At 52.4% G+C, this 18,883-nt stretch overlaps 1 protein-coding gene across 1 annotated transcript in view; it reads left to right on the top strand.

Moving 5' to 3' along the window:
- The first annotated feature begins 1,172 nt into the window (after positions 1–1,172).
- Positions 1,173–18,883, top strand: part of Col13a1 (collagen type XIII alpha 1 chain) — an 84,703-nt gene continuing 66,992 nt past the window's right edge. Inside the window, exons 1-5 of the mRNA XM_076557178.1 lie at positions 1,173–1,177; positions 7,593–7,619; positions 10,579–10,614; positions 14,036–14,062; positions 16,206–16,256. Of these exons, the coding sequence (XP_076413293.1) occupies positions 10,600–10,614; positions 14,036–14,062; positions 16,206–16,256 (93 nt within the window). The 5' untranslated portion in view covers positions 1,173–1,177; positions 7,593–7,619; positions 10,579–10,599. The remainder of the gene's footprint in view (positions 1,178–7,592; positions 7,620–10,578; positions 10,615–14,035; positions 14,063–16,205; positions 16,257–18,883) is intronic.

The following is an 18,883-nucleotide window of genomic DNA, read 5'->3' on the forward strand; positions in this document are numbered from 1 at the left end:
AGTCAGCCACTACACCTTTTTTTTTTTTTCTTTCTGGTTGTTGTTTTTAATTGAAACATTTTGTTCACCCGGACATGATGGCTTGACAGAGGCCAGCAAGATGGGCTGTTTCTTCCTGGATGGGAACCAAAACACAGAATGGTACTGGCAGAGGGGGGAGGGGAGAAGGAAGTGGCTTTGAGGCCGTAAGGAACCAGTGGAGAAGCATCGGGCGGCCATGCTGGCAGAGCATGAAAGGCAACAGAAGCAGCTAGCTTCTAAGCTGACGTGGTCAGGTCAGCAGGGGCTGAAGGGGACATGCAGCCGGGACCCCTCCCCTTGGGGCTGTGGGCCCCCCCCCCCGTAGCTCCCTTCTACAGAAATGACATTCAGACAGTCTCCTGTCACTGCTTCCTTTCCTACCCTCTTGGCTCCCACCCTCACAATGCTTGAACTTGTAACTCTTGATAATGAGATGGGGCTGCTGCTGAAGTCCAGTGCGGGAGGAGGGAACGTGGAGGGGGCGGGACAGGAGGGAAGGAGGGAGTCCAGAGAGAGAGAGAGAGGGAGAGAGAGAGGGGGGGGGCTGACCCCCAGACTGAGAAGTAGGTGTCGGGAAAGCAGTAGTGGGCGGTAGACCTGGAGGGCAAGATGTCTGACTCAGTGCCTAACAGAAACCAGGCCAGGCCAATAGACATCAGGCTGGGAGGGGAGGGCTGGAGAGCTCCCCCCCCCACCTGCTCCTGTTGCCAGTTTTCCATTGCATGTCCTGGGAAAGCCTGCAGGAGTGTGAGCACACTAACAGCATCAATCTCTCCAGCATCTTCTGTGACCTCTCTGCGCTTGCATTGGAGGCCACCTCGGAGCAACCTGAACCATAAACGCGCACGGGCAGGTCCTGAGAATGCAACTTGACAGGCAGGAAGGTGAGGGGTGGGGACCCCTAGACCCCCTCTCAGGGCTGAGCCGGGGGTCCGGACCCCTGCATTTCTCATCCAATTATAAAAAAACATGGAGACAAAATAAAGGGGAAATGGATCACACTGGCAAGAGTGAGCCAGGAAAAGACGAACTTTGAAGACCAGATGGAAACCTGTTTGCCAAAGAATTCTTGGATGTTGTTTCTAAGGTGACCCCCCCCCTCTCTCTGGCAGCAGTGACACTGACCAGTCCTTTTCTCTCTCTTTCAGGACCTCCTGTAAGTACAGGCTGCAGCTGGTCCCCGTGTGTGCGCGCGCGCGTCTCAAAGGCCTGTGTCGTCTATGGTAACAGGGCCCTGGGTGGGGCGCTGACAGCCCCTACTGTCTTCCAGGGGGGGTCCTTCCCCAAGTCCCACAAAGATCTAGGACTCTGTATCCCTTCAGGGCTAGACAGTGGCCACCCTGGCCTTCTGGCCTTCATTTCATTCTAGAAGACTGGCTTACCCCTTTCTTGGCCTGCCTTCCAAACACACACACACACACACACACACACACACACACACACACACACACACCAATAACAATGGTGAAAGAAGTGGTAGCTATCAGAAAGAAGGAAGATCACCCAGCTAGGTTCTGCTCCCTCCCCCAATGTCTTTGTCCCATGCAGAAAGCAGGTCAGGGCACAGCTCCAGGCTACGGAGACTCCACAGTGCCATCCACACCCCTGCGTGGGCAGCCCCATTCTGGCCAGGCCCCTAGGGGCAGCTGAGGTCGGTGGTGGTAATAGCCGTACAGGCCACATGTCCTGCTTCCTGGGCCTTAGTCTTAGGGGTGGGCAGGGAGCTGGACCTTTTCCAAATGCCCGGAGAAGAACTCAAGGAAACACCTCCCTAAGGTAAAGGGCCCAAAGCCAGAATCACGTGCTCTTTGAGGGACAGTCTTTGATAGCCCTACAAAAGACCCGAGGGCACTGGGGGACCCTGGGGACCGGCTCTGAAAGGGCCCAGCCACTTCACATCAGATCTCTCTCAAGGTCACTGAAATCTACCCCACCCTCTCCCCGTCCCTCCTGAGTTGCTAGGAGGTGGCTTTGGGGCTGTGAGGAACCAGTGGAAGTCAGAGGAAGAGAGTACCCTATTTGTGAAACCAGTGCACCTGATTCTTAAAGAGACCGTTATTTAATACTCTGTGATCACGCTGAAATCCCACCCCTGACCCCCGACCCCTAAGAATCCTCCCACCACTTTGTCTGGTTAGGACTCGGATAGCAGAGCAACCAAGGAGGAAGGTGCATTATCATGGCTGGTTTAGGGGCATCAAATGGCCATTCCTGTCCCCCATCTTCCAAAATAGATGGCGGGGGGCTGGGGATGTGGCTGAGGTGGTGGAGTTGGGGTGCTTGCCTAGCATGCATGGAACTCTGGGTCTAATCCCCAGCATAAATCCCAGCACTTGGAAGATGGAAACAGGAAGATCTAAAATTCAAGGTCATCCTCAGCTGTATAAGGAGTTCAAGGCCAGCCTGGGCCACTTAGATTTTGTTTTTTCTAAAAAGGAACTATGGTAGGCCACCTGCTGGAATGGGATCATGTATCCCTTCCTTTTTTTCAAAGAGTCCACATCTGCCTCATCCTGAGGACACGCCAGAGGTGGCATTAACTCCAGGTGCCTCATTAGAACCTCGGCATCCTCAGAGTTGTGCCTACCTGCCTGGCATATCGTTCCTAGCCGGAGTGGGTGCTGTCATTTCTGGATTCTGGGGACTGGCAAAGTGGGGTATGAGTGCCTACCTACAGTCTCTACCTGTCTGAGCTGTGGAGCAAGGGGCAAGGCCCAGGTAGTTCTTCGTGCTTCTAAGCTTGACGCAGAGGAGAGTCCCCAGGTCCTTGCCCAGCTCTGACTAACACGACTGAAAAACAGAAGGACGAAGAGGGATGGGTAGGGGATGTGTGGGACGGGGGTGGGGGGTGGGGGGGACACTTCCTCAGCCCCGTGTGCTTTGCTTCCTGTAAGGAAGGATGTTGATGGCCAGAGGTGAGGGTTGGACAGATGGCCATCTGCTGCCCTGAGGGCTGTCTCTTAGGGGCTAGCTCAGCACTCCAGTGGGGATGCCCAGGTTCCTGTGGGCACAAGGTTGGCACACACCGAGGATGCATTGATGTGGCAGCAGGAATTAGCAAAGGGTAGCAAATTAGCCTCTCCCGCTGCCCCCAGCCCAGTGTCCAAGGCCAAAGCCTGTCTCCCCTCTGCCCCCCTTTCTCATCATTTGAGTTATAGGAGCACACAGCACCCTCTGTTTAAAAAAAAAAAATCTGTAACTCCTGTTGATTAATGTATTTCCTTTATTTCTATCCCACCTCACTCCGGGAGAGAGGGGTTTAAAACTATGTACTAGTTGGGTTTTTTGTTTTTGTTTTTGTTTTTTGTCAATTTGACACAAGCTAGGGTCATGTGGGAAGAAGCTCCTAGTTGAAAAAAAAAAAATACCTCCATCGGACAGACCTGGAGGCAAGTTATTTTCTTGACTAGTGATTGGTGCGGGAGAGGACCCAGCCCACTGTGGATGGTGCTGTCCTTGGGCAGGGGGTCCTGGGCTGTATAAGGAAACAAGCTGAGCAAGCCATGGGGAGCAAGGCAGGGAGCAGTACCCCTCTGTGGGCCTGGAGTTCCTGCCCTGACTTCACGATGGACTGACATCTGAACACGCGCCCCCTTGGTCGTGGTATTTACTTCAATAGAAAGCCAACTGGAACAAACAAGGCAAGGAAACAGGGGTGGGGAGCTGAACAGGAGAGGCAGAAAAACTGGGATTTGAGCTCCCTGTTGGCCCATGCAAAAGGGGAAATCAGTTTTTTGTTTTTTCAAAAACTCAGTCTACAGTTAGGTAGGAAGGCATTGGACACTCCGTGAAAGGTGGCTTTCCGTGGTTCTGTGCCTCACCCACTTGTCCTCACCTAATATTGGGGTCTAATAAATGGCTCGTGCTAGTATTTGCTTAGCACTTGCTGTATTCAAGTCCCCGAGTTCAGTGTTACACTAGTTTATCTCATCGTAAAGACAGGTGCTTACTCAGTTCTCCCGTTGTCGAGCTGAGAAAGCGGAAGGCGCCTTGGATTTCCGGTCATCCTCATCACTCACACAGAAAGTGCAGAGCCAAGACTGAGCACAGGTGGGCTGGCTACGCAGCTCTTGCTCCTGTTCCAGAAGATTCTATCTCTGCTACCGAAACATCTCCACCTGTGCTGGGCCCCACCCTGTGGGCCAGGGCTCAGGCTCAGCTCATTTTTTTTTAATTGAAAAGCTTTTTTCCATACCCTTTATCTTGTGTTCCCCCCCCCCCAATTCCTCCCAGATCCTCCCCACCGCCCTCCCCACCTGAATTTATGTTCTTTTCTCTCTCATTCACTTTCAAAAACAAACAAGGAACAAAAACAAGCAAGAAACACATACAAAAAACCCACAAAAACGAAAATCAAACAAGCAAAAAACCCACAAGAGGAAAAAATAAAAATGCCTAAACAAAGCAAAATGAAACAAAAGGTCCACAAAAATGCCTTTAGTTTGTTTTGTGTGGGCCAAGAACTCCTGGGCATGGGGCCTGTGCTAAAGCGTGATTGATAGACCCAGTGATACTCCACCGGAGAAAATCTGGTCTTCCCTTCGCCATTGGGTATCAGTTGCAGATGGCTTCTTGGTTAGGGGTGGGACCCTGTGTCTACTTCCCGCCTCAGTCCTGGGACCCCATCTGGCTTGAACCTGTGCAGGTCCGGTGTGTGCTGCCACAGTGTCTGTGAGTTCACACGCATCAGTCCTGTTGTGTCTGGGAGACATTGTTCCCTTGGAGCCACCCATTACCTCTGGCTTTTTCTGTTCCCTCTTCTCTACAGACTCCCAGGCCCTGAGGGAAGGAGTTCAGTGAAATCATCCCCACTTAGGACTGAGTCCTCCAGAGTCTCTCACTCGATGCAGACTGTCCACTTGTGGGTCTCTGTGTTAGTTACCAACTACTTCAAGAAGCAGCTTCTCTGATGTGGGTTGGGCAAGGCCCTGATCTATGGGTGTAGCAGTATGCCATTTCGCTGTTATATCCCTTTATCAGAATAATAGTAGTGGGTTCTCCCCTAGACCCATGACCTCTCTAGTCTCAGGTTTGGGGCCACCTGAGCAGTGTTAGGTGTTCCCACTCACAGAGTGGGTCTTAAATCCAGTCCAAAAAGTGGTTGGTTACTCCTACAGTGTTTGAGCCACGACTACACAAGTGTATCTTTCAGGCAAGTCGCTGATGTAGGTGACAGGGTTTATAGCTGCATTGACTTCACCTTTCTCCTCTGGTGATGTGCAGAGTACCTTCTGGGACCATGAACGCTAGTCACTAGGGTGAAGGTTCTAGTGAGGCGCCAGCTTGACTTCTCTGTGTTCACTGGCATAAGTCGGTGCTGTCTCCGGCAACAGGCCCTGACCATCAGGTTGGGGCGAGCAGCTGACAGCCTTGGCAATAGCTTGCGATGTGTGGGCATTCCCATGGGGCCCCTTTGGCCAACAACTCAATAATGTATAAGTCATGCCTAGACTGGAGGTTTTATTTGGTGGCATAAGATGTCGAGTTGAGGTACTGGCTCCCCTATTTGGTGACTCTGTTTACCTTCTTTTCGTGTGTGTTTCTATTTTAAGGAGCGACTGCAGAGTTTTTGTTGTTGTTGTTGTTGTTTATGTATTTCAGATACTCACCTTCTATCAGATGTACAGTTGTTAAAGATCTCTTCCCACTCTGTAGGCTGTTGCTTTCCCCGAATGACAGTGTCCTTTGCCATATAGAAACTTTTCAGCTTTTTAGGTCCCATTCATTAACTCTTGATCTTAATCTTATATCAGACTCAGGGTAGCTGGTCTTCTGTTGAAACCCTTGATGCATTTGGAGTTGAGTTTTGTGCAGGGTGAGAGATACGGATCTATTTTCATTCTTCTACACACAGTCATCCAGTGTAACTGGCATCGTTTATGGAAGAGGCTGTCTTCTCCAATGGTTGTTTTTTACTTCTTTGTCAAAAAATCACATGTCCATAGGTGCGTGACATTGTGTCTGGGTCTTTAGTTCAGTTCCATTGATCAACTCAACTCCATTGTCGACAAGTCTGCCTTCATGCCAGTCCCATGCTGCTTTTTTTTTTTTTTTTTTTTTTTTTTTTTGGTTTTTTGAGACAGGGTTTCTCTGTGTAGCTTTGCGCCTTTCCTGGGACTCACTTGGTAGACCAGGCTGGCCTCGAACTCACAGAGATCCGCCTGCCTCTGCCTCCTGAGTACCAGGATTAAAGGCGTGCACCACCAACGCCCGGCCCCATGCTGCTTTTATTTCTGTAGCTCTGCAACACAACCTGAGTCTAGGATAGGCAGTTCTCCTATCGTTCAGGATTGTTTTAGCTACCCTGCTTGGTTGGTTGGTTGGTTTGGTGTGTGTGTGTGTGTGTGTGTGTGTGTGTGTGTGTGTGTGTGTGTGCATTTCTACATACAGTTGAAGACTGATTTTTCAATTTCTGTAAAGAACTGTATTGGTGTTTTGGTTGGGATTGCATTGAATCCATAGATTGCTATTGGTAGAATGGCCCTTTTCACAATATCACTCCTACTCCTCCACGCAGGTTTAGCTCCTGAGAGCATCTCAGGAGTCTGCCCCCTCTTGGCAGAAGGCAGCTATCAGTACAGTACCTTCTGGGTCAAACCTATCTGAGGTCAGGGTCCAGCCACTCTCTGGATTTTGTGGGTTTCTCAGAGATTTCCTGTATGTATTGCTATGGTTGAAAGTATAATTGATAGGATACTTTTGGATAATTTCTATTTATTTATATATTTACTTATTTTGAGAGAGAGTCTTACTCTGTGGTCCATGCTGGCCTAGACTTCATCATCTTCCTGCCTCAACCTCCCAGGTGCCAGGATGACTCTAGGCTGACATACGCCTAGCTGGTGTTCTTTCCTTCTTCACATTGTGGAGACTTTTGTCCTTCGGGTTTGGGGAAGCAGGAAGACTGAAGAGCCCCCAGCCCCCACCCCAATGCCAACCCATCCCGGAGTTGGTGATCTTATGTGGTCTCACGCATCAAAGAAGTCCCACTGTCTCCCTCACGATCCTCTGCGGGTTCCCCCCATCTCTGGCCCCACACCATTGCCATAGATGTGGCCCGTGCACCAGGGGCATCCGAGCAGATGGCAGGCTCTGCCCTACCTGTGCCTTCTCCTGTGTGGTGGAACAGGGAACAGGGAGTCCTGATTACCTCTCATCCCTACCCTTTCCTGGTCAGAGCCAGTGGGCAGAAATGGTGCCCAGAGTACCACAGGGAGCCAGACAGAAGGGTTCAGAGGCAGCAGCGTGCTAGTGTGAGGCAAAATCCCAGTGACCCTTGAGTCACGGGAAGGGACGGATCATCTTTCTGTTTGCTGTCCTAGTCCTGAGCCTGGCATATAGGAGGAGGTCCTGGTTATTTGGCTTTGTGGATGGATGGATGGATGGATGGATGGATGGATGGATGGATGGATGACAGAAATGAAGCCCCATCCCTGTCTTGATAACAAACTAAAAAGCCCCTAGAGTACAGGGTACTCCCCTGGGGTCACAGCTGATTGGGGCCATGTTACCCCATCGACTATTCATAATTCCGACCTCTGTCAAGTTCACTCTCCACCTCTTTATTTCAGGGCCCCACTGGAAGACCTGGACTCCCAGTAAGTAACTCATTTCTTCTCTCTCTGCCTCCTTTTCATGTGGGCGCTGGGGATAGAGCCCGTGCCCTGGCATACTTCAGGCACGCTCGCACTGAGCCACACCCCGGAGTCGTCGCTCAGTCTTTCTCGGTCCCTTGACTGGCTGGCTTGGGGGGCAAGTTCTTCTCACAGTTCTCTGAGTGTGACCTCCCTCCGGAGTCTTTAATCTGTGGCTGAGGGCAAAACCACACCCATGCCCTCTACTTTGGTACACTGGAGATTACCTGGGGCCTATGGCTACAAGTCCTGGCAACCCTCCTGAGGTGTTAGCAGGCAGGCCCAGCAGCAGACCCTCCCAACCCAGGAGCTGTTGTCAAGATAGAGAGTTTCGTAATGGGGGACTGGAACAAGTGGCCAGTCCCTGGCTCATTCCCACCCTCTTTCATGGTAGATGCCATTCAAATTACTGTTCTAGTCTTCCTGCCGCCCTCTGGTGAAAGGTGGACTCCAAACCTTTGTTCCTCCCCAGTTGCCATAAGAGGGCTGAGTAACCACAGAGACGTTGGACAACAGTGGGTAGAAGTCATGTGACTAGCCATCACTTCCTGGCGCTTTAATAGGTCCCGGGCATTCTGAGCATCCCCAGCCTCGATTGCCTGATAAGTCAGAGAAAAACAGTATCAGCTCGGAGAAGTGGGTCTTCCCCAATCGGAGAAGTGGGTCTTCCCCAATCCATGTCACTGATGGGAAGACAAAGGCTCAGGCTCAGGAGGAGGCGCGCAGCGGTCAACCAGCCCGAGTTTCCCAAGAGCGGATCGTTAGTGAATTATCACCCACCCCCCCCAGCACTGTGCTTCCTTGTGGCCCACGACTGACATTTATTGGAGCGCCATCTTTAAAGTCTCCTAAGAGATTTGTCTGCTTAGGTAAATGAGATGAGGACTGGACATGGATACCGTGGGCTATGGAGCAGGAAGTGGCTCAGACAAGATGCTGTAGCCGTCTAGGGGGTTAAGGAAAGGCATGGATGGCTTTGGGAGTGTGGCATGGAGGAGGCATCTAGGCAGAGTATATATAGAAGGGATTCAGGGGAGGAGGGCTCACAGGGGTACCTTTGATACCTGTCTTCCCAGTCTCCCCTGGCTAAAGGCCACTTCCATTGGATTCTAGAACCTTCTGGATGTGAATTCTGCTATAGCCTTTTGACTAATTCAACAGGCTTCTAGAATCTGTGGCCAATAACTTTGTTAGTCAAGTGCTGAGATTCTCCCAGGGCTGCAAGTGACTCAGTCCAGTGAAATCTAAGCAGGGGGATGGTCAGGTGACTGAGAGGAATGTGGATGGGCTTTTTTTTTTTTTCCCTCTTACAACATCCACCTTTAAAAGGCATTTAGGGGGCGATCCTCAGAGCAGGGACACTGCCGAATTTCCAGCCACTGGCCTTTCCATGCTTGTCCCTTACCCAAGCATTTTATGGCCAGGGCTGCAAAGAACATTATTTTCCAAAAAGAGAGGAAAAATAATCCAAGACCCACACACACCCTGGAATATCATTCAAAAGTCCAAGCTTTAAAATGGTGAATGGACTGTGAGGTCGTCTTCGTCCGTCAGAGCGGACAACAGGCATGGGCCTGGCGTGGCCTTGGTGGGAGGGGCAGATCCGCTGGTTGAGGGTCTGACCTTACATGCCAAGGGCCGTGAGGTGACCTGCTAGCAGGTGCACCCGTGCTGGCCCTTTATTAAGACATAAAGGACAGGAAAAATAAATGTGCATACAGAACCATGGTGCTGTGGGCTTCCGCTTTATTTAGCCCACTTCATTTTGCCCAGCATTCACCAGATGTCAGGTTCTTGGTATAAGGCAGGAGCATCTCACAGGGACCTCAGCAGCCTCAAAGCTGTCACCCCGCCATCTCCCACTCAGTAAGGCTGGTGCTCAGGGAGGACGGGGAAACAGTCGGTGCTTACAACCAGCACTGTGCCATTCTTAGCAAAGGCAGAATGCTTTGCTCATAGATGCCCTTGATCTTGACAATGTAAGCCTAACAGGAACTGACGGCGTTTCTTGTGCATCCCACACATGTCTTGGGATGCCGCTTGTCCCTTGAGGCATTTTGCCTCTGTGGTTGCCTCTTAGGGATCAACAGATCTAGAGTCACCTCAGAATGCCCCCCCCAACACACACACACACCCCTAGGGAAATTTCAGGGCAAACTTCTGTCCAGGATCCTGGACATCATCTTCTATACCCCGTTGCTCCTCATCCTTTGAGGCCCCACCCCAGATTTTTATGATGTCTGCATGCCTATGATTACAAAAAAAGATTTTTCTACTGAAAGGGGGACGCATGAAACTTTGTAAGCAGATTTCCAGAGCCAGAGGATGTAACCCTGGCTACAAAACAAAGCATGTGGATCCACATGCTGGAGCAGCCTTGAAGAGGGGGCAGGGTAGGACACCAGAGCAGGAGAAGGAGAAGCCGGGGAGCATGGGCGTTGCTCCCCACCCCACCCCCCACCCCGCCTCTGGCAGACAGACATAGGGAAGTCATTCGTCCTTGCTCTGTGCCTTCAAGTCAAAGATGATGACTCCTAGGCCCATTTTGGCTATCACTGATGGGCTGCCACAACACAAGCCTAAGGGAGAAAGGGCCTTGGAGACACCTAGGGACACTGAGGCCCAGGCTGATGACCTCCCCTGGCTGTAACCTTTATTCTGTAGCACCATGCTTGAGTGCAGAAAACCATAGGTGAGAGATGAGAAGTCTGGCTCCATCGAGGCATGGAGGTCCCAACACTAGTTAGTGAGGTTTCCTGCAAAGTTCATCCACGACATCCACGTGACACTTGGTGCCACTCCAGATGTTGCCCCAGCTGCCCCAACAAAGCTGCCTAGCTGTGCCTCCAAGCCAGGCCTGCACAGCGCGTGGGACTCTCTGGCGGGTGGCAGCCACATTGACTGTTTCCACCTCCTTCATCAGGGGAACAAGGGTGCCATTGGGATGCCTGGACGTGTGGTGAGTTGGCCCACATGCCCCTGCTTGCAGGGTGGCCATTGCTTGCTTCTCCATGCTGGCTTGTCCTCCATGCATGGTGAAATGCTGCCCAGGGCAACTTCAGCAAGGCCAAGGAAGGAGAGGGGAAGATATTTTATTCCAGTCTCCAGTCTGTTAAAAAAAAAAACAAAACAAAAAACAGCATCTTGCGGTTCATCTGCAACACACAACTTCAGTTCCTAGAGTCCGATATTTCAAGAGAGACCACATCTGCCCAAACCTCTTAGGAAATATTGTTACACTTGTTCTATTTAATACAAACCATTGCTTTTAATTTCTCACCGGGCTGTAGTACTTAAGGTCCCAATGCCAGCCAGGGTTTCTGCCACCTACCGAGGGCTTGTTGGAATGTGTCCTTGGAGACGCAGGGACTTGGTACTCTGCAGAACACTGGACAGCAGAGAGAAAAATACAAGAAAGTCGCTGAACACACAGAGGGGGATGGAGTGAGAGCTGAGTACCCCAAGGCACCAGCTGCCCCCGCAACCATCCCCAGAGCCGCCACCGTCTCCCACAAGCGCCCTCCGTGGATGGGTGCTACACTCCGAAGTAGTGAAGACAGGGCTTGGTACCAGGGAGTCCCTCTAGGTCCTCGTGAGGGCGATACAGTTCCTGTTTCCTTTGTGAAAAGAAGTGAGGAAAGCGTTCAGGGGACACAAGAGTGGTTGGTCAGAAGACATGAGAAGGGCTGAATCCAGGCCTTGAATCCCTGGCCCCTGGATTGTCCTGTCAGCCTCAGGATGAAGGTCTCCAGGGCCTAGAAAGCCAGAAGCCTGAGCGGGCGAAGGGCATGCCCACATTAGGATGTAACCAGGACATGGATCTAGTCGGGGCTGCCCTCCTCATCTGACTGCTGACTACCAGCACCAGCCTTCACCTCCAGCATGCTCCCGCTGCCACATGCTGGCTTTGCCTGTGACTCTCGTGTCTGTGACAGGATTGGCCTTAAGCATGACTGTGACATCTCTGTGTGTGAATCTGCATGGCTGGAGCAAGCATGGATTTGGGGCACCCCGGGCTTAGGTCACTCTTGCTAGTACTGACATCACATTGGGGTATTGAACCAAACCGAAGAGCCTTCACGTATCAGCTCATTCAGTCCTCGAAAGAACGGCATGCTGAGAGGCACAATTTCCACCCTGCCCCCAGTACTCGGGATAAGAGAGCCAAGGCTTGGAAGGTAAAGATCTCAAGGTTCTGCACTAGGAAGTGAGTAAGCAGGTACTTGAATGCAGGCAACCAGGCTGGAAATTTGGGCCCTTGATCCTGGCAGTCCACTCATAATATCACAGCTGAAAGGAAGGGCTGGCCTTAAACTGATGCCTCAGAGGCCTGGAACATTCCAGAGTTCAGTACAGGTGCTCCATGCATCCCGAGCTGTGAGGCCACCTCTATGGTGCTGGGGGTCGCATTAGTTGATGTCATTTTGTCCAACATTTACCGAGTTCTTAGCATAGGGTTTCCCAGAGTGATAGCTCGTGGGGACCTCAAAAACTTCAAAGCTCTTGCCCACTACTCCCTCACCGCCCCCCCCCACACACACACACACTCAACAAGGCTTGTTACCTTGGAGAGTGGAAAAACATTCAGTGTGTACAAACAGCCTTGTGCCATTCTTTAGTATCATAAGGGCTACGAGACCTGTCCGAGTGTGGGAGTCCTGGCCCCCTCCATGGAGTCCTCACACTGGTTCTAAACCAGGACACTGGGCATTGTGCCTGCCCTATGGTTCCACTCCATCAGTCTACCCATTTGACAGCGGGTCCGTATGCGCTGTCACCGGATCCCATCCAGAGATGAGACATTATTACCCTTCCATCCTTCCGCAAGTCATTGTGTTGAGTACCCGGAAGTGAAACACAGCCTTAAAGATAGATCCCATTGGATGGGTAAAATCTACCCAGGAAGCGCACAAAGTCAGTTAGGTAAGTGTTAGGAGCTTTTCCCCTTGGGTGCAGCAGCTGACCTGCAGGAAGTCCCCCGCTGAGTGCAAAATGTACTTCCGCCACTCCTTCTTGCCCTCGCCGGGCCGCCCCCCCTCCCGCCCCCACCACCAGTGCTTCCTGTGTGGTGGCAATGGGAAGAGGTAGGGGAGTCACCGGAAGCCTCCCACCTCCCGGGCAAAGCTTTCCAGCCACTTTGGAGCTCCTCACGGGCTGGTGCTATTTTAAATGTAGGATGGCCCATTTGGCTGCTCACTAGGGGTCCTGGCATAAGCCACTTGATAAGGACTGAAGTGTCCAGTGACCAGTAGGTGTGAAATTCCTGGGTCATTCCCGTACTTCACCAGAAGTGGCGCCCCTGGCCAGTTTAGAGCTGGGTAGATAGAAGCTGCCTCTCCATTGGCCACTGCGATGACAAGGGACCCCTGGCTGGGTATTCAGCTTTCTTTGTCTACCAACTCACCCTCCATCCTCGTAGAATTTGTGTCTCCTGCTTCCTACCAATGCCGCCATTATTATTATTATTATTATTATTATTATTATTATTATTATTATTTTATTATTATTATTATTTGGCAGTACTGGTGATTGAATGTAGGGCTTTGAGCTTATGAGGCAAGCATCCATCCTCCTACTGAGTTCAATCCTCTGCCCTCTTTAGACTTTATCTTTGAGACAGGATCTCACAGAGTTGGCCCTAGCTGGCCTTGAACTCACTCTCTAGTTCAGGCAGGCCTTGAATTTGTATTCTTTCCTGCTTCAGTCTCCAGATGGTTGGGATTATAGGCCTGAGCCACTCAGGCCTGGTAGCCACCTTCTGCCCCTCCCTACCCCCCTAGCTCCCGCCCCCGCCCCCACCCCCGCCCCCACCCCAGCTCCCGCAAGTCTCTAGCTTTCCCTCTACCTGGCATGTGTAGCCCTAAGGGCTCCAGTCTTACTTCTGTAAGTACAGAGTAAATACAGCGGGGCTTTGTACTTGGTGCTCAGAGGGACCTTCAGAGCTCCTGGGGTCCGTGATCACAGGCCTTGGGAACTTCTTCCCAGCCCTGGCCATAGCCCATTGGACCTGGGCTACCCAGGGAGATTTTTCTGACTGTGTTGGGTTTCTCTTTCTCTCTGTCCCTCTGCCTGGGTCACGCTCGCTCGCTCACTCACTCACTCGCTCGCTCACACGTGCACACAGCACTTGGACAGGGTCCCCTGTTTCTCTCCTAGTGATGTAGAGCAGCTGGCCGCGCTTGCTGGCTGAGATGGCCGTCGCGTGTCTGCATCTGTGTTCTGTTGTGCTGTGTTTCTTATTTCCCAGTGATTTTTTTTTTTTTCAGTTGCTGCGCCATTAACACAGATTCTTGTGCCCGTGTCTGTCTCTCATCTTTTTTTCTCTCTCCCCCCCCCCTTTTCTACCCCTTGCCCTGTGTTCCGTGGGGCGGCGTGCCCAGGGTGTCAAAGGTCAACCAGGAGAGAAGGTGAGTCCTTGCTGCCCCCTTCACCTTTATCCCCCAGCCTTGTCTCTTACTGGGAGGCTTTGAGGCTGACGTCTTCCACACCCTGGTGTGGAGCCCTGGGAGCCCCCGCATTCCTGGGCAGGGCTCCAGCTGCCCCAGTTCAGTGAGTCTGCCCCTATTTGCCCTTAACCAGTGTGATGGATCCCATTGCTCTGATTCCTAGCTGTGGACTCCTCAAGGAAAGGAGACTGGCTTGTCACTGTTGTGTAGATTGGACTGCCCAGGAGGACCCCAGGGTCACAGAAAGAACCCCCACACACACACCCTGCCTGGGAAGCCAGAAGTCTCTGGGTAGCGGGGGTAGGGGGTGGGGGTGGGGTCTGCGGGGTGAGGGTAGGACATTCTGAAATAGCAGCCTGGTGGGTTCTGAAGATTTCAGACCATAATCTATCCAATCAGACGAGAAAGGAAGATCCAGGGAAAGACTGAGGTTTGTCCAGTGTCCCCAGCAGCCAACGTGACCAGGGACAAGAACCTGGGCTTCCTGGTCCTCAGATTTTCTTCCAGACACTGGACACGTCAGTATTGTGGGGCTTTTTTTTTTGTTCTGCCTCCCCGCCTCCATTTTAAGACAGAGTTTGACTTGTAGCCCAGGCTAGGCTAGAACTCACCATGTAGCCCAAGCTGACCTGAAAACTTATAATGGATAATGGTCTTCCTACCTGGTGCCCCTACTTGCTGAGAGCTGGGATTACAGGTATGAGATTCCCCGCTCACTGTCCTGCCCCCGCCCCCACTGTTTCTGCAACAGAGTATCCTATCCCCAAAGTAACAACAAATGCTAACATTAATAGTTGCTCCAGCGTCTGGCACACCCCAGGCTCCTCATGTTGTGAAGTGTTCTTGTTTCTATGCGCCGGGCTAAGGCTGACAGCCCTTCTGGAAACTTTACTATTTCCCTGTGCACTAGGCACGGAGAAGAAAAGTTGCGTGCTCATGGCCACATGGCTAGAAGGTGACAGAGCTGGAGAGGAGCCCTGGATGCTGTGACTCCAAGACTGAGAGGCTACTGGCCATAGGGCTGGGCGGTCTTCCAAATGGAACAAAACTATTGGTCCCATCCTATCAGGGGGTGAAACTGCCAAGGAGAGACAGACACAGCCCCTTCCTCGGACCACATGGCGCTTTTAAACTTTCCAGTATTATCCCATGAAATGTCCATATCCCGCCTACGTGCTAGGTGATGTTTTCTCTGCCATAGTTTGGGAAATGAACAGAGAAATTAGCTTGTCCCAAATTAGCTTGTCCCACAGCTGCTAAGGAGCAGAGTTTCCCTTCAAAGCATGCATTTTGCCCTAAGCCGTATCCACCAGGGCTACAGTTACTGGCTTGAGCTCACTGCTACCTGTTTGTGAGGTAGGACACTGAACGAAATGCATTTCGGACCCCTCCCCACAAGGGCTGCAGAACATTCCGAGCTCCAGTACTCAGGGGGATCGTGTGAGCTCGGCAGGCTGCCATGACTCTAACTCAGGGCTCTGGCCTTTTTCCTTCCCCTCCTGCCTCTGCTATGGACTCCCGGTGGGGACCCCTACACATACACACCCTGCATTTACCCAGCTGGCTCAACCACCTGTGATAGCACCCAGGGCTCCCAGCCAAGGAGCTCCGGGACATGCCGGAGGGGCTCAGCCACCACAGGCATTCCCTGGGACAACCAGCCTTTGGACTCAAGGCTGCTGGGCCCGTAGAGCCAGGGTATTGTATGCCTTGACCCTCCGTTCTCATAATTCCCGTTTAACAATTGTGGCGTGTGCTGCCAGGTGAAATGGGTGGAATGTCAGTGCCGAACCCCCTTTCCCTGTGTCTCCTGCCCCGGATGTCATGGATCCTGCTCTCTGCACTCGCCAAGCCCGTTGTCCTGTCCCACCCACATCTCTCCATGTCTGCTGCCTCCTACGGCCCTCCTCAGCTCCTCTGGAATGTTCTAATGATGGTCTTTGGGCTCCTCATTTCCAACCGATCTCTGGCCTCCCTTCGGTCTATGGGGTTGGCATCCCCTCTCCCAGATGCCAGCTCCCCAATACCCATCCCCCTTTTTGCATCTTTTCCCCACCACTCTCCTCCCTGTCTACCCTTCCACACACCCTCTGTCTCCCTACAGGGTGCCCCTGGAGACGCGGGGATGTCCATCGTCGGGCCTCGAGGCCCCCCTGTAAGTTGTAGCTGTTCTTTTGCGGGGTGTGGAGGTCGGGAGAGCTAATGGAAAGAGCTTTTTTTTTGCGGGGGGGAAGGGTGAGCCTCGGTGCAGGCCTCTGGGTGTGGCCATCGCATGCGGTGTGGTCAGCCCTGCTGGTCTTCAAGTATTGCTGTTGATGTTAAAGAAAGTGGGCTGACTAAATATACCTAAATTGCTGCCTCCCGGGAGGGCTCCCCGGGGCCTAGCCTCTCAGCCACAAAACTCCAGCAGCTGGGAGGCAGGAGAGGTGGTTGCTGTTGTTTACATGAGGAAAAAGCAGAAAAGCGCCGCCTGCCCTGAGTGGGTGTCCCGGCTTTCTCTGGAACTAATCTCCACTTCCTGAAACCAGGAGCAGATGACACAGTCCAGGTTCACTGGCCCCGGCACCCACTCCTGGTTCTAATGGGGCCCCAACCCACCTTCCACACGCCAAGCCTCCTCCTCGCTGTCAGTACCAGGTCCGGGGAGGCAATTAGCACCTCCCGGCTTCCCTCTGACATGCTTCCTTAGGAACTGCCTGGCATGCGGGTGATGGATTCAAGCAAGATGACACAGCTTTTGGGGGGGGAGGAGGGGGAGTGGGACCCCAAGACCCACTCACACTGCTTCAATGGAACCAGTGTCAGGCAAGAGGCAGGAATTCAGCCTAGTCTCACGCAGCCTCTCCGAAGAGGAAACAGGCCCATAGAGGAGAAGGGGTTTGGCCAGGGTCCTGTGTGGTCACGGACCTCCCTTTCCCTGACGAGGAACATGAGGAACCTGTCATCCGATGGGGGAGCAGGGGGTACAGGGAACACAGGGAGAGAGAGTGGGGTAGTGGGAAGACCAGCGGTTCCCAGCCTTCCTAACGCTGCGACCCTTTCATACAGTTCTTCATGGTGTAGTGAGCCCCAACCATAACATTATTTCCTTGCTACTTCATAACTGTAATTTTGCTACTGTTGTGAATAGTAATGCAAATATCTGATATGAGGGATATCTGGGATGTGACCCCCAAAAGGGTTGCACCCCACTGGAGTAGAGGAGCATGATTAGTGATGGGCACCAACCACACGCTAGGCCTCCAGAACAGGCAGGAGGTGTTCTTGCCCCCCACACCCCAACACGTCACAGGAGGAACCTGAGAATCTTGTGCCCATGCCGATTATCAGGCTTATAAGTGATAAGTGCAATTTTGTCCCAGCAGCCCCTTCCGGCTCCAAGTGTCGCTCGCTGTATATAAAGGACCTTCACCTTGAGGGGAAGATGACGGTCCTTGTGGGTGCCTGCATTGGATCTGTGACACATGGTGTCCTGACCATGCCCAGAGTCCTCTGACAGTGGCCACTGATCATCAGCCAGAAGGCCAGGCCACCCTGATTGAGTCCTTTCCAGACACCAAGCTACCCCTCAGCTGCCCCTGCTGCACCAGGCTGTGGAAGCAGGAGACAGGCAGACAAAAGGTCTGCTTGACATTAAGAGCTGAGGTCAAGTAGGCAAGCCTTAGGTGGCAGCGGGAGACATGGGGACACGTGGCTTTCCACCCTGTCAGGAAAGGCCCAGAATAATATTGCTCGTCAGAACCAGCCATGCCTTGTTTTTGTATGTGTTTTGTTTTGTTTTGTTTTGTTTTGTTTTGTTTTGTTTTGTTTTGTTTTGTTTTTGAGATAGGGTTTCTCTGTGTGGCCTTGGCTGTCCTGAAACTCACTCTATAGACCAGACTGGCCTCAGACTCAGAAATCCACCTGCCCATTCTGCTGGAGGCTGATCAATAGTCTAAGCCAAAGGAGCCATCCAGGCCCTTGGAACATGAGGACTCCCATTCCAATGGCACAAAGGAGCTGGAACCTAGTGTCTGGGAGTCCTCATGGAAGCCCTATAAAACAGAGTGGAGGCCCGACCCCAAGGTACTCGGCAGGTCATGGCCAAGCTAGGGATGACGGCATGTCAAGGGGCCTATCCCCTCCAGTGGGCTCCCCAGCTGCTTTTGGGGGACAGTAGGAAGGACCTGAGCTCCCACCCTCACCCACGAGGAGCTGCCCACACCAGTAGACACACCCGCTGAGTGTCTGTCAGGAACCTAGAGCCCGCCAGGTTTGGGGTAGATGATGGGATTCTGACTGCTTGCCCTCCAGGCCCATGACAGCAGTCTCATTGGCCACGATGGCACAGATCATGGATGCTGCTGCGGCAGGGAGAAAGTAGGGACAGAGAGGAAGGGCGCCTCTGGGCTCCGGCCAGTCCAGGAAGGAATGGCCTTAAGGGAAGGAACAACTGAACAACGTTCAAGGTCTTGCGGAGTCCACCCAGGAAAGGAGAGTCAGGAGGGGCATCAAGCTCCTGAACTGAGAGAAGAACCCAGAAAAAGGACTGAATGGGAAAGCCAGGATGAGGCGAGGGCTTTGCTTGAAGGACAAGATGTTCAGGAACTGTATCCCAAGGCCGTGGGGGCCCTAGGGTTGTGTTAGGTGGATGAGGGACACAACAGTACACACATACACACACACACACACACACACACACACACACACACACACACACACGGCACACAGAGGTAGCCTCTCCCTGTGCTCAGCGGGAGCACACTGAATGGAAGTGACAGGGGAGTGCTGTTTAAATGCCCT

This window comes from Peromyscus maniculatus, chromosome 21 (assembly GCF_049852395.1).
Source record: "Peromyscus maniculatus bairdii isolate BWxNUB_F1_BW_parent chromosome 21, HU_Pman_BW_mat_3.1, whole genome shotgun sequence".
Lineage (NCBI taxonomy): Eukaryota > Metazoa > Chordata > Mammalia > Rodentia > Cricetidae > Peromyscus > Peromyscus maniculatus.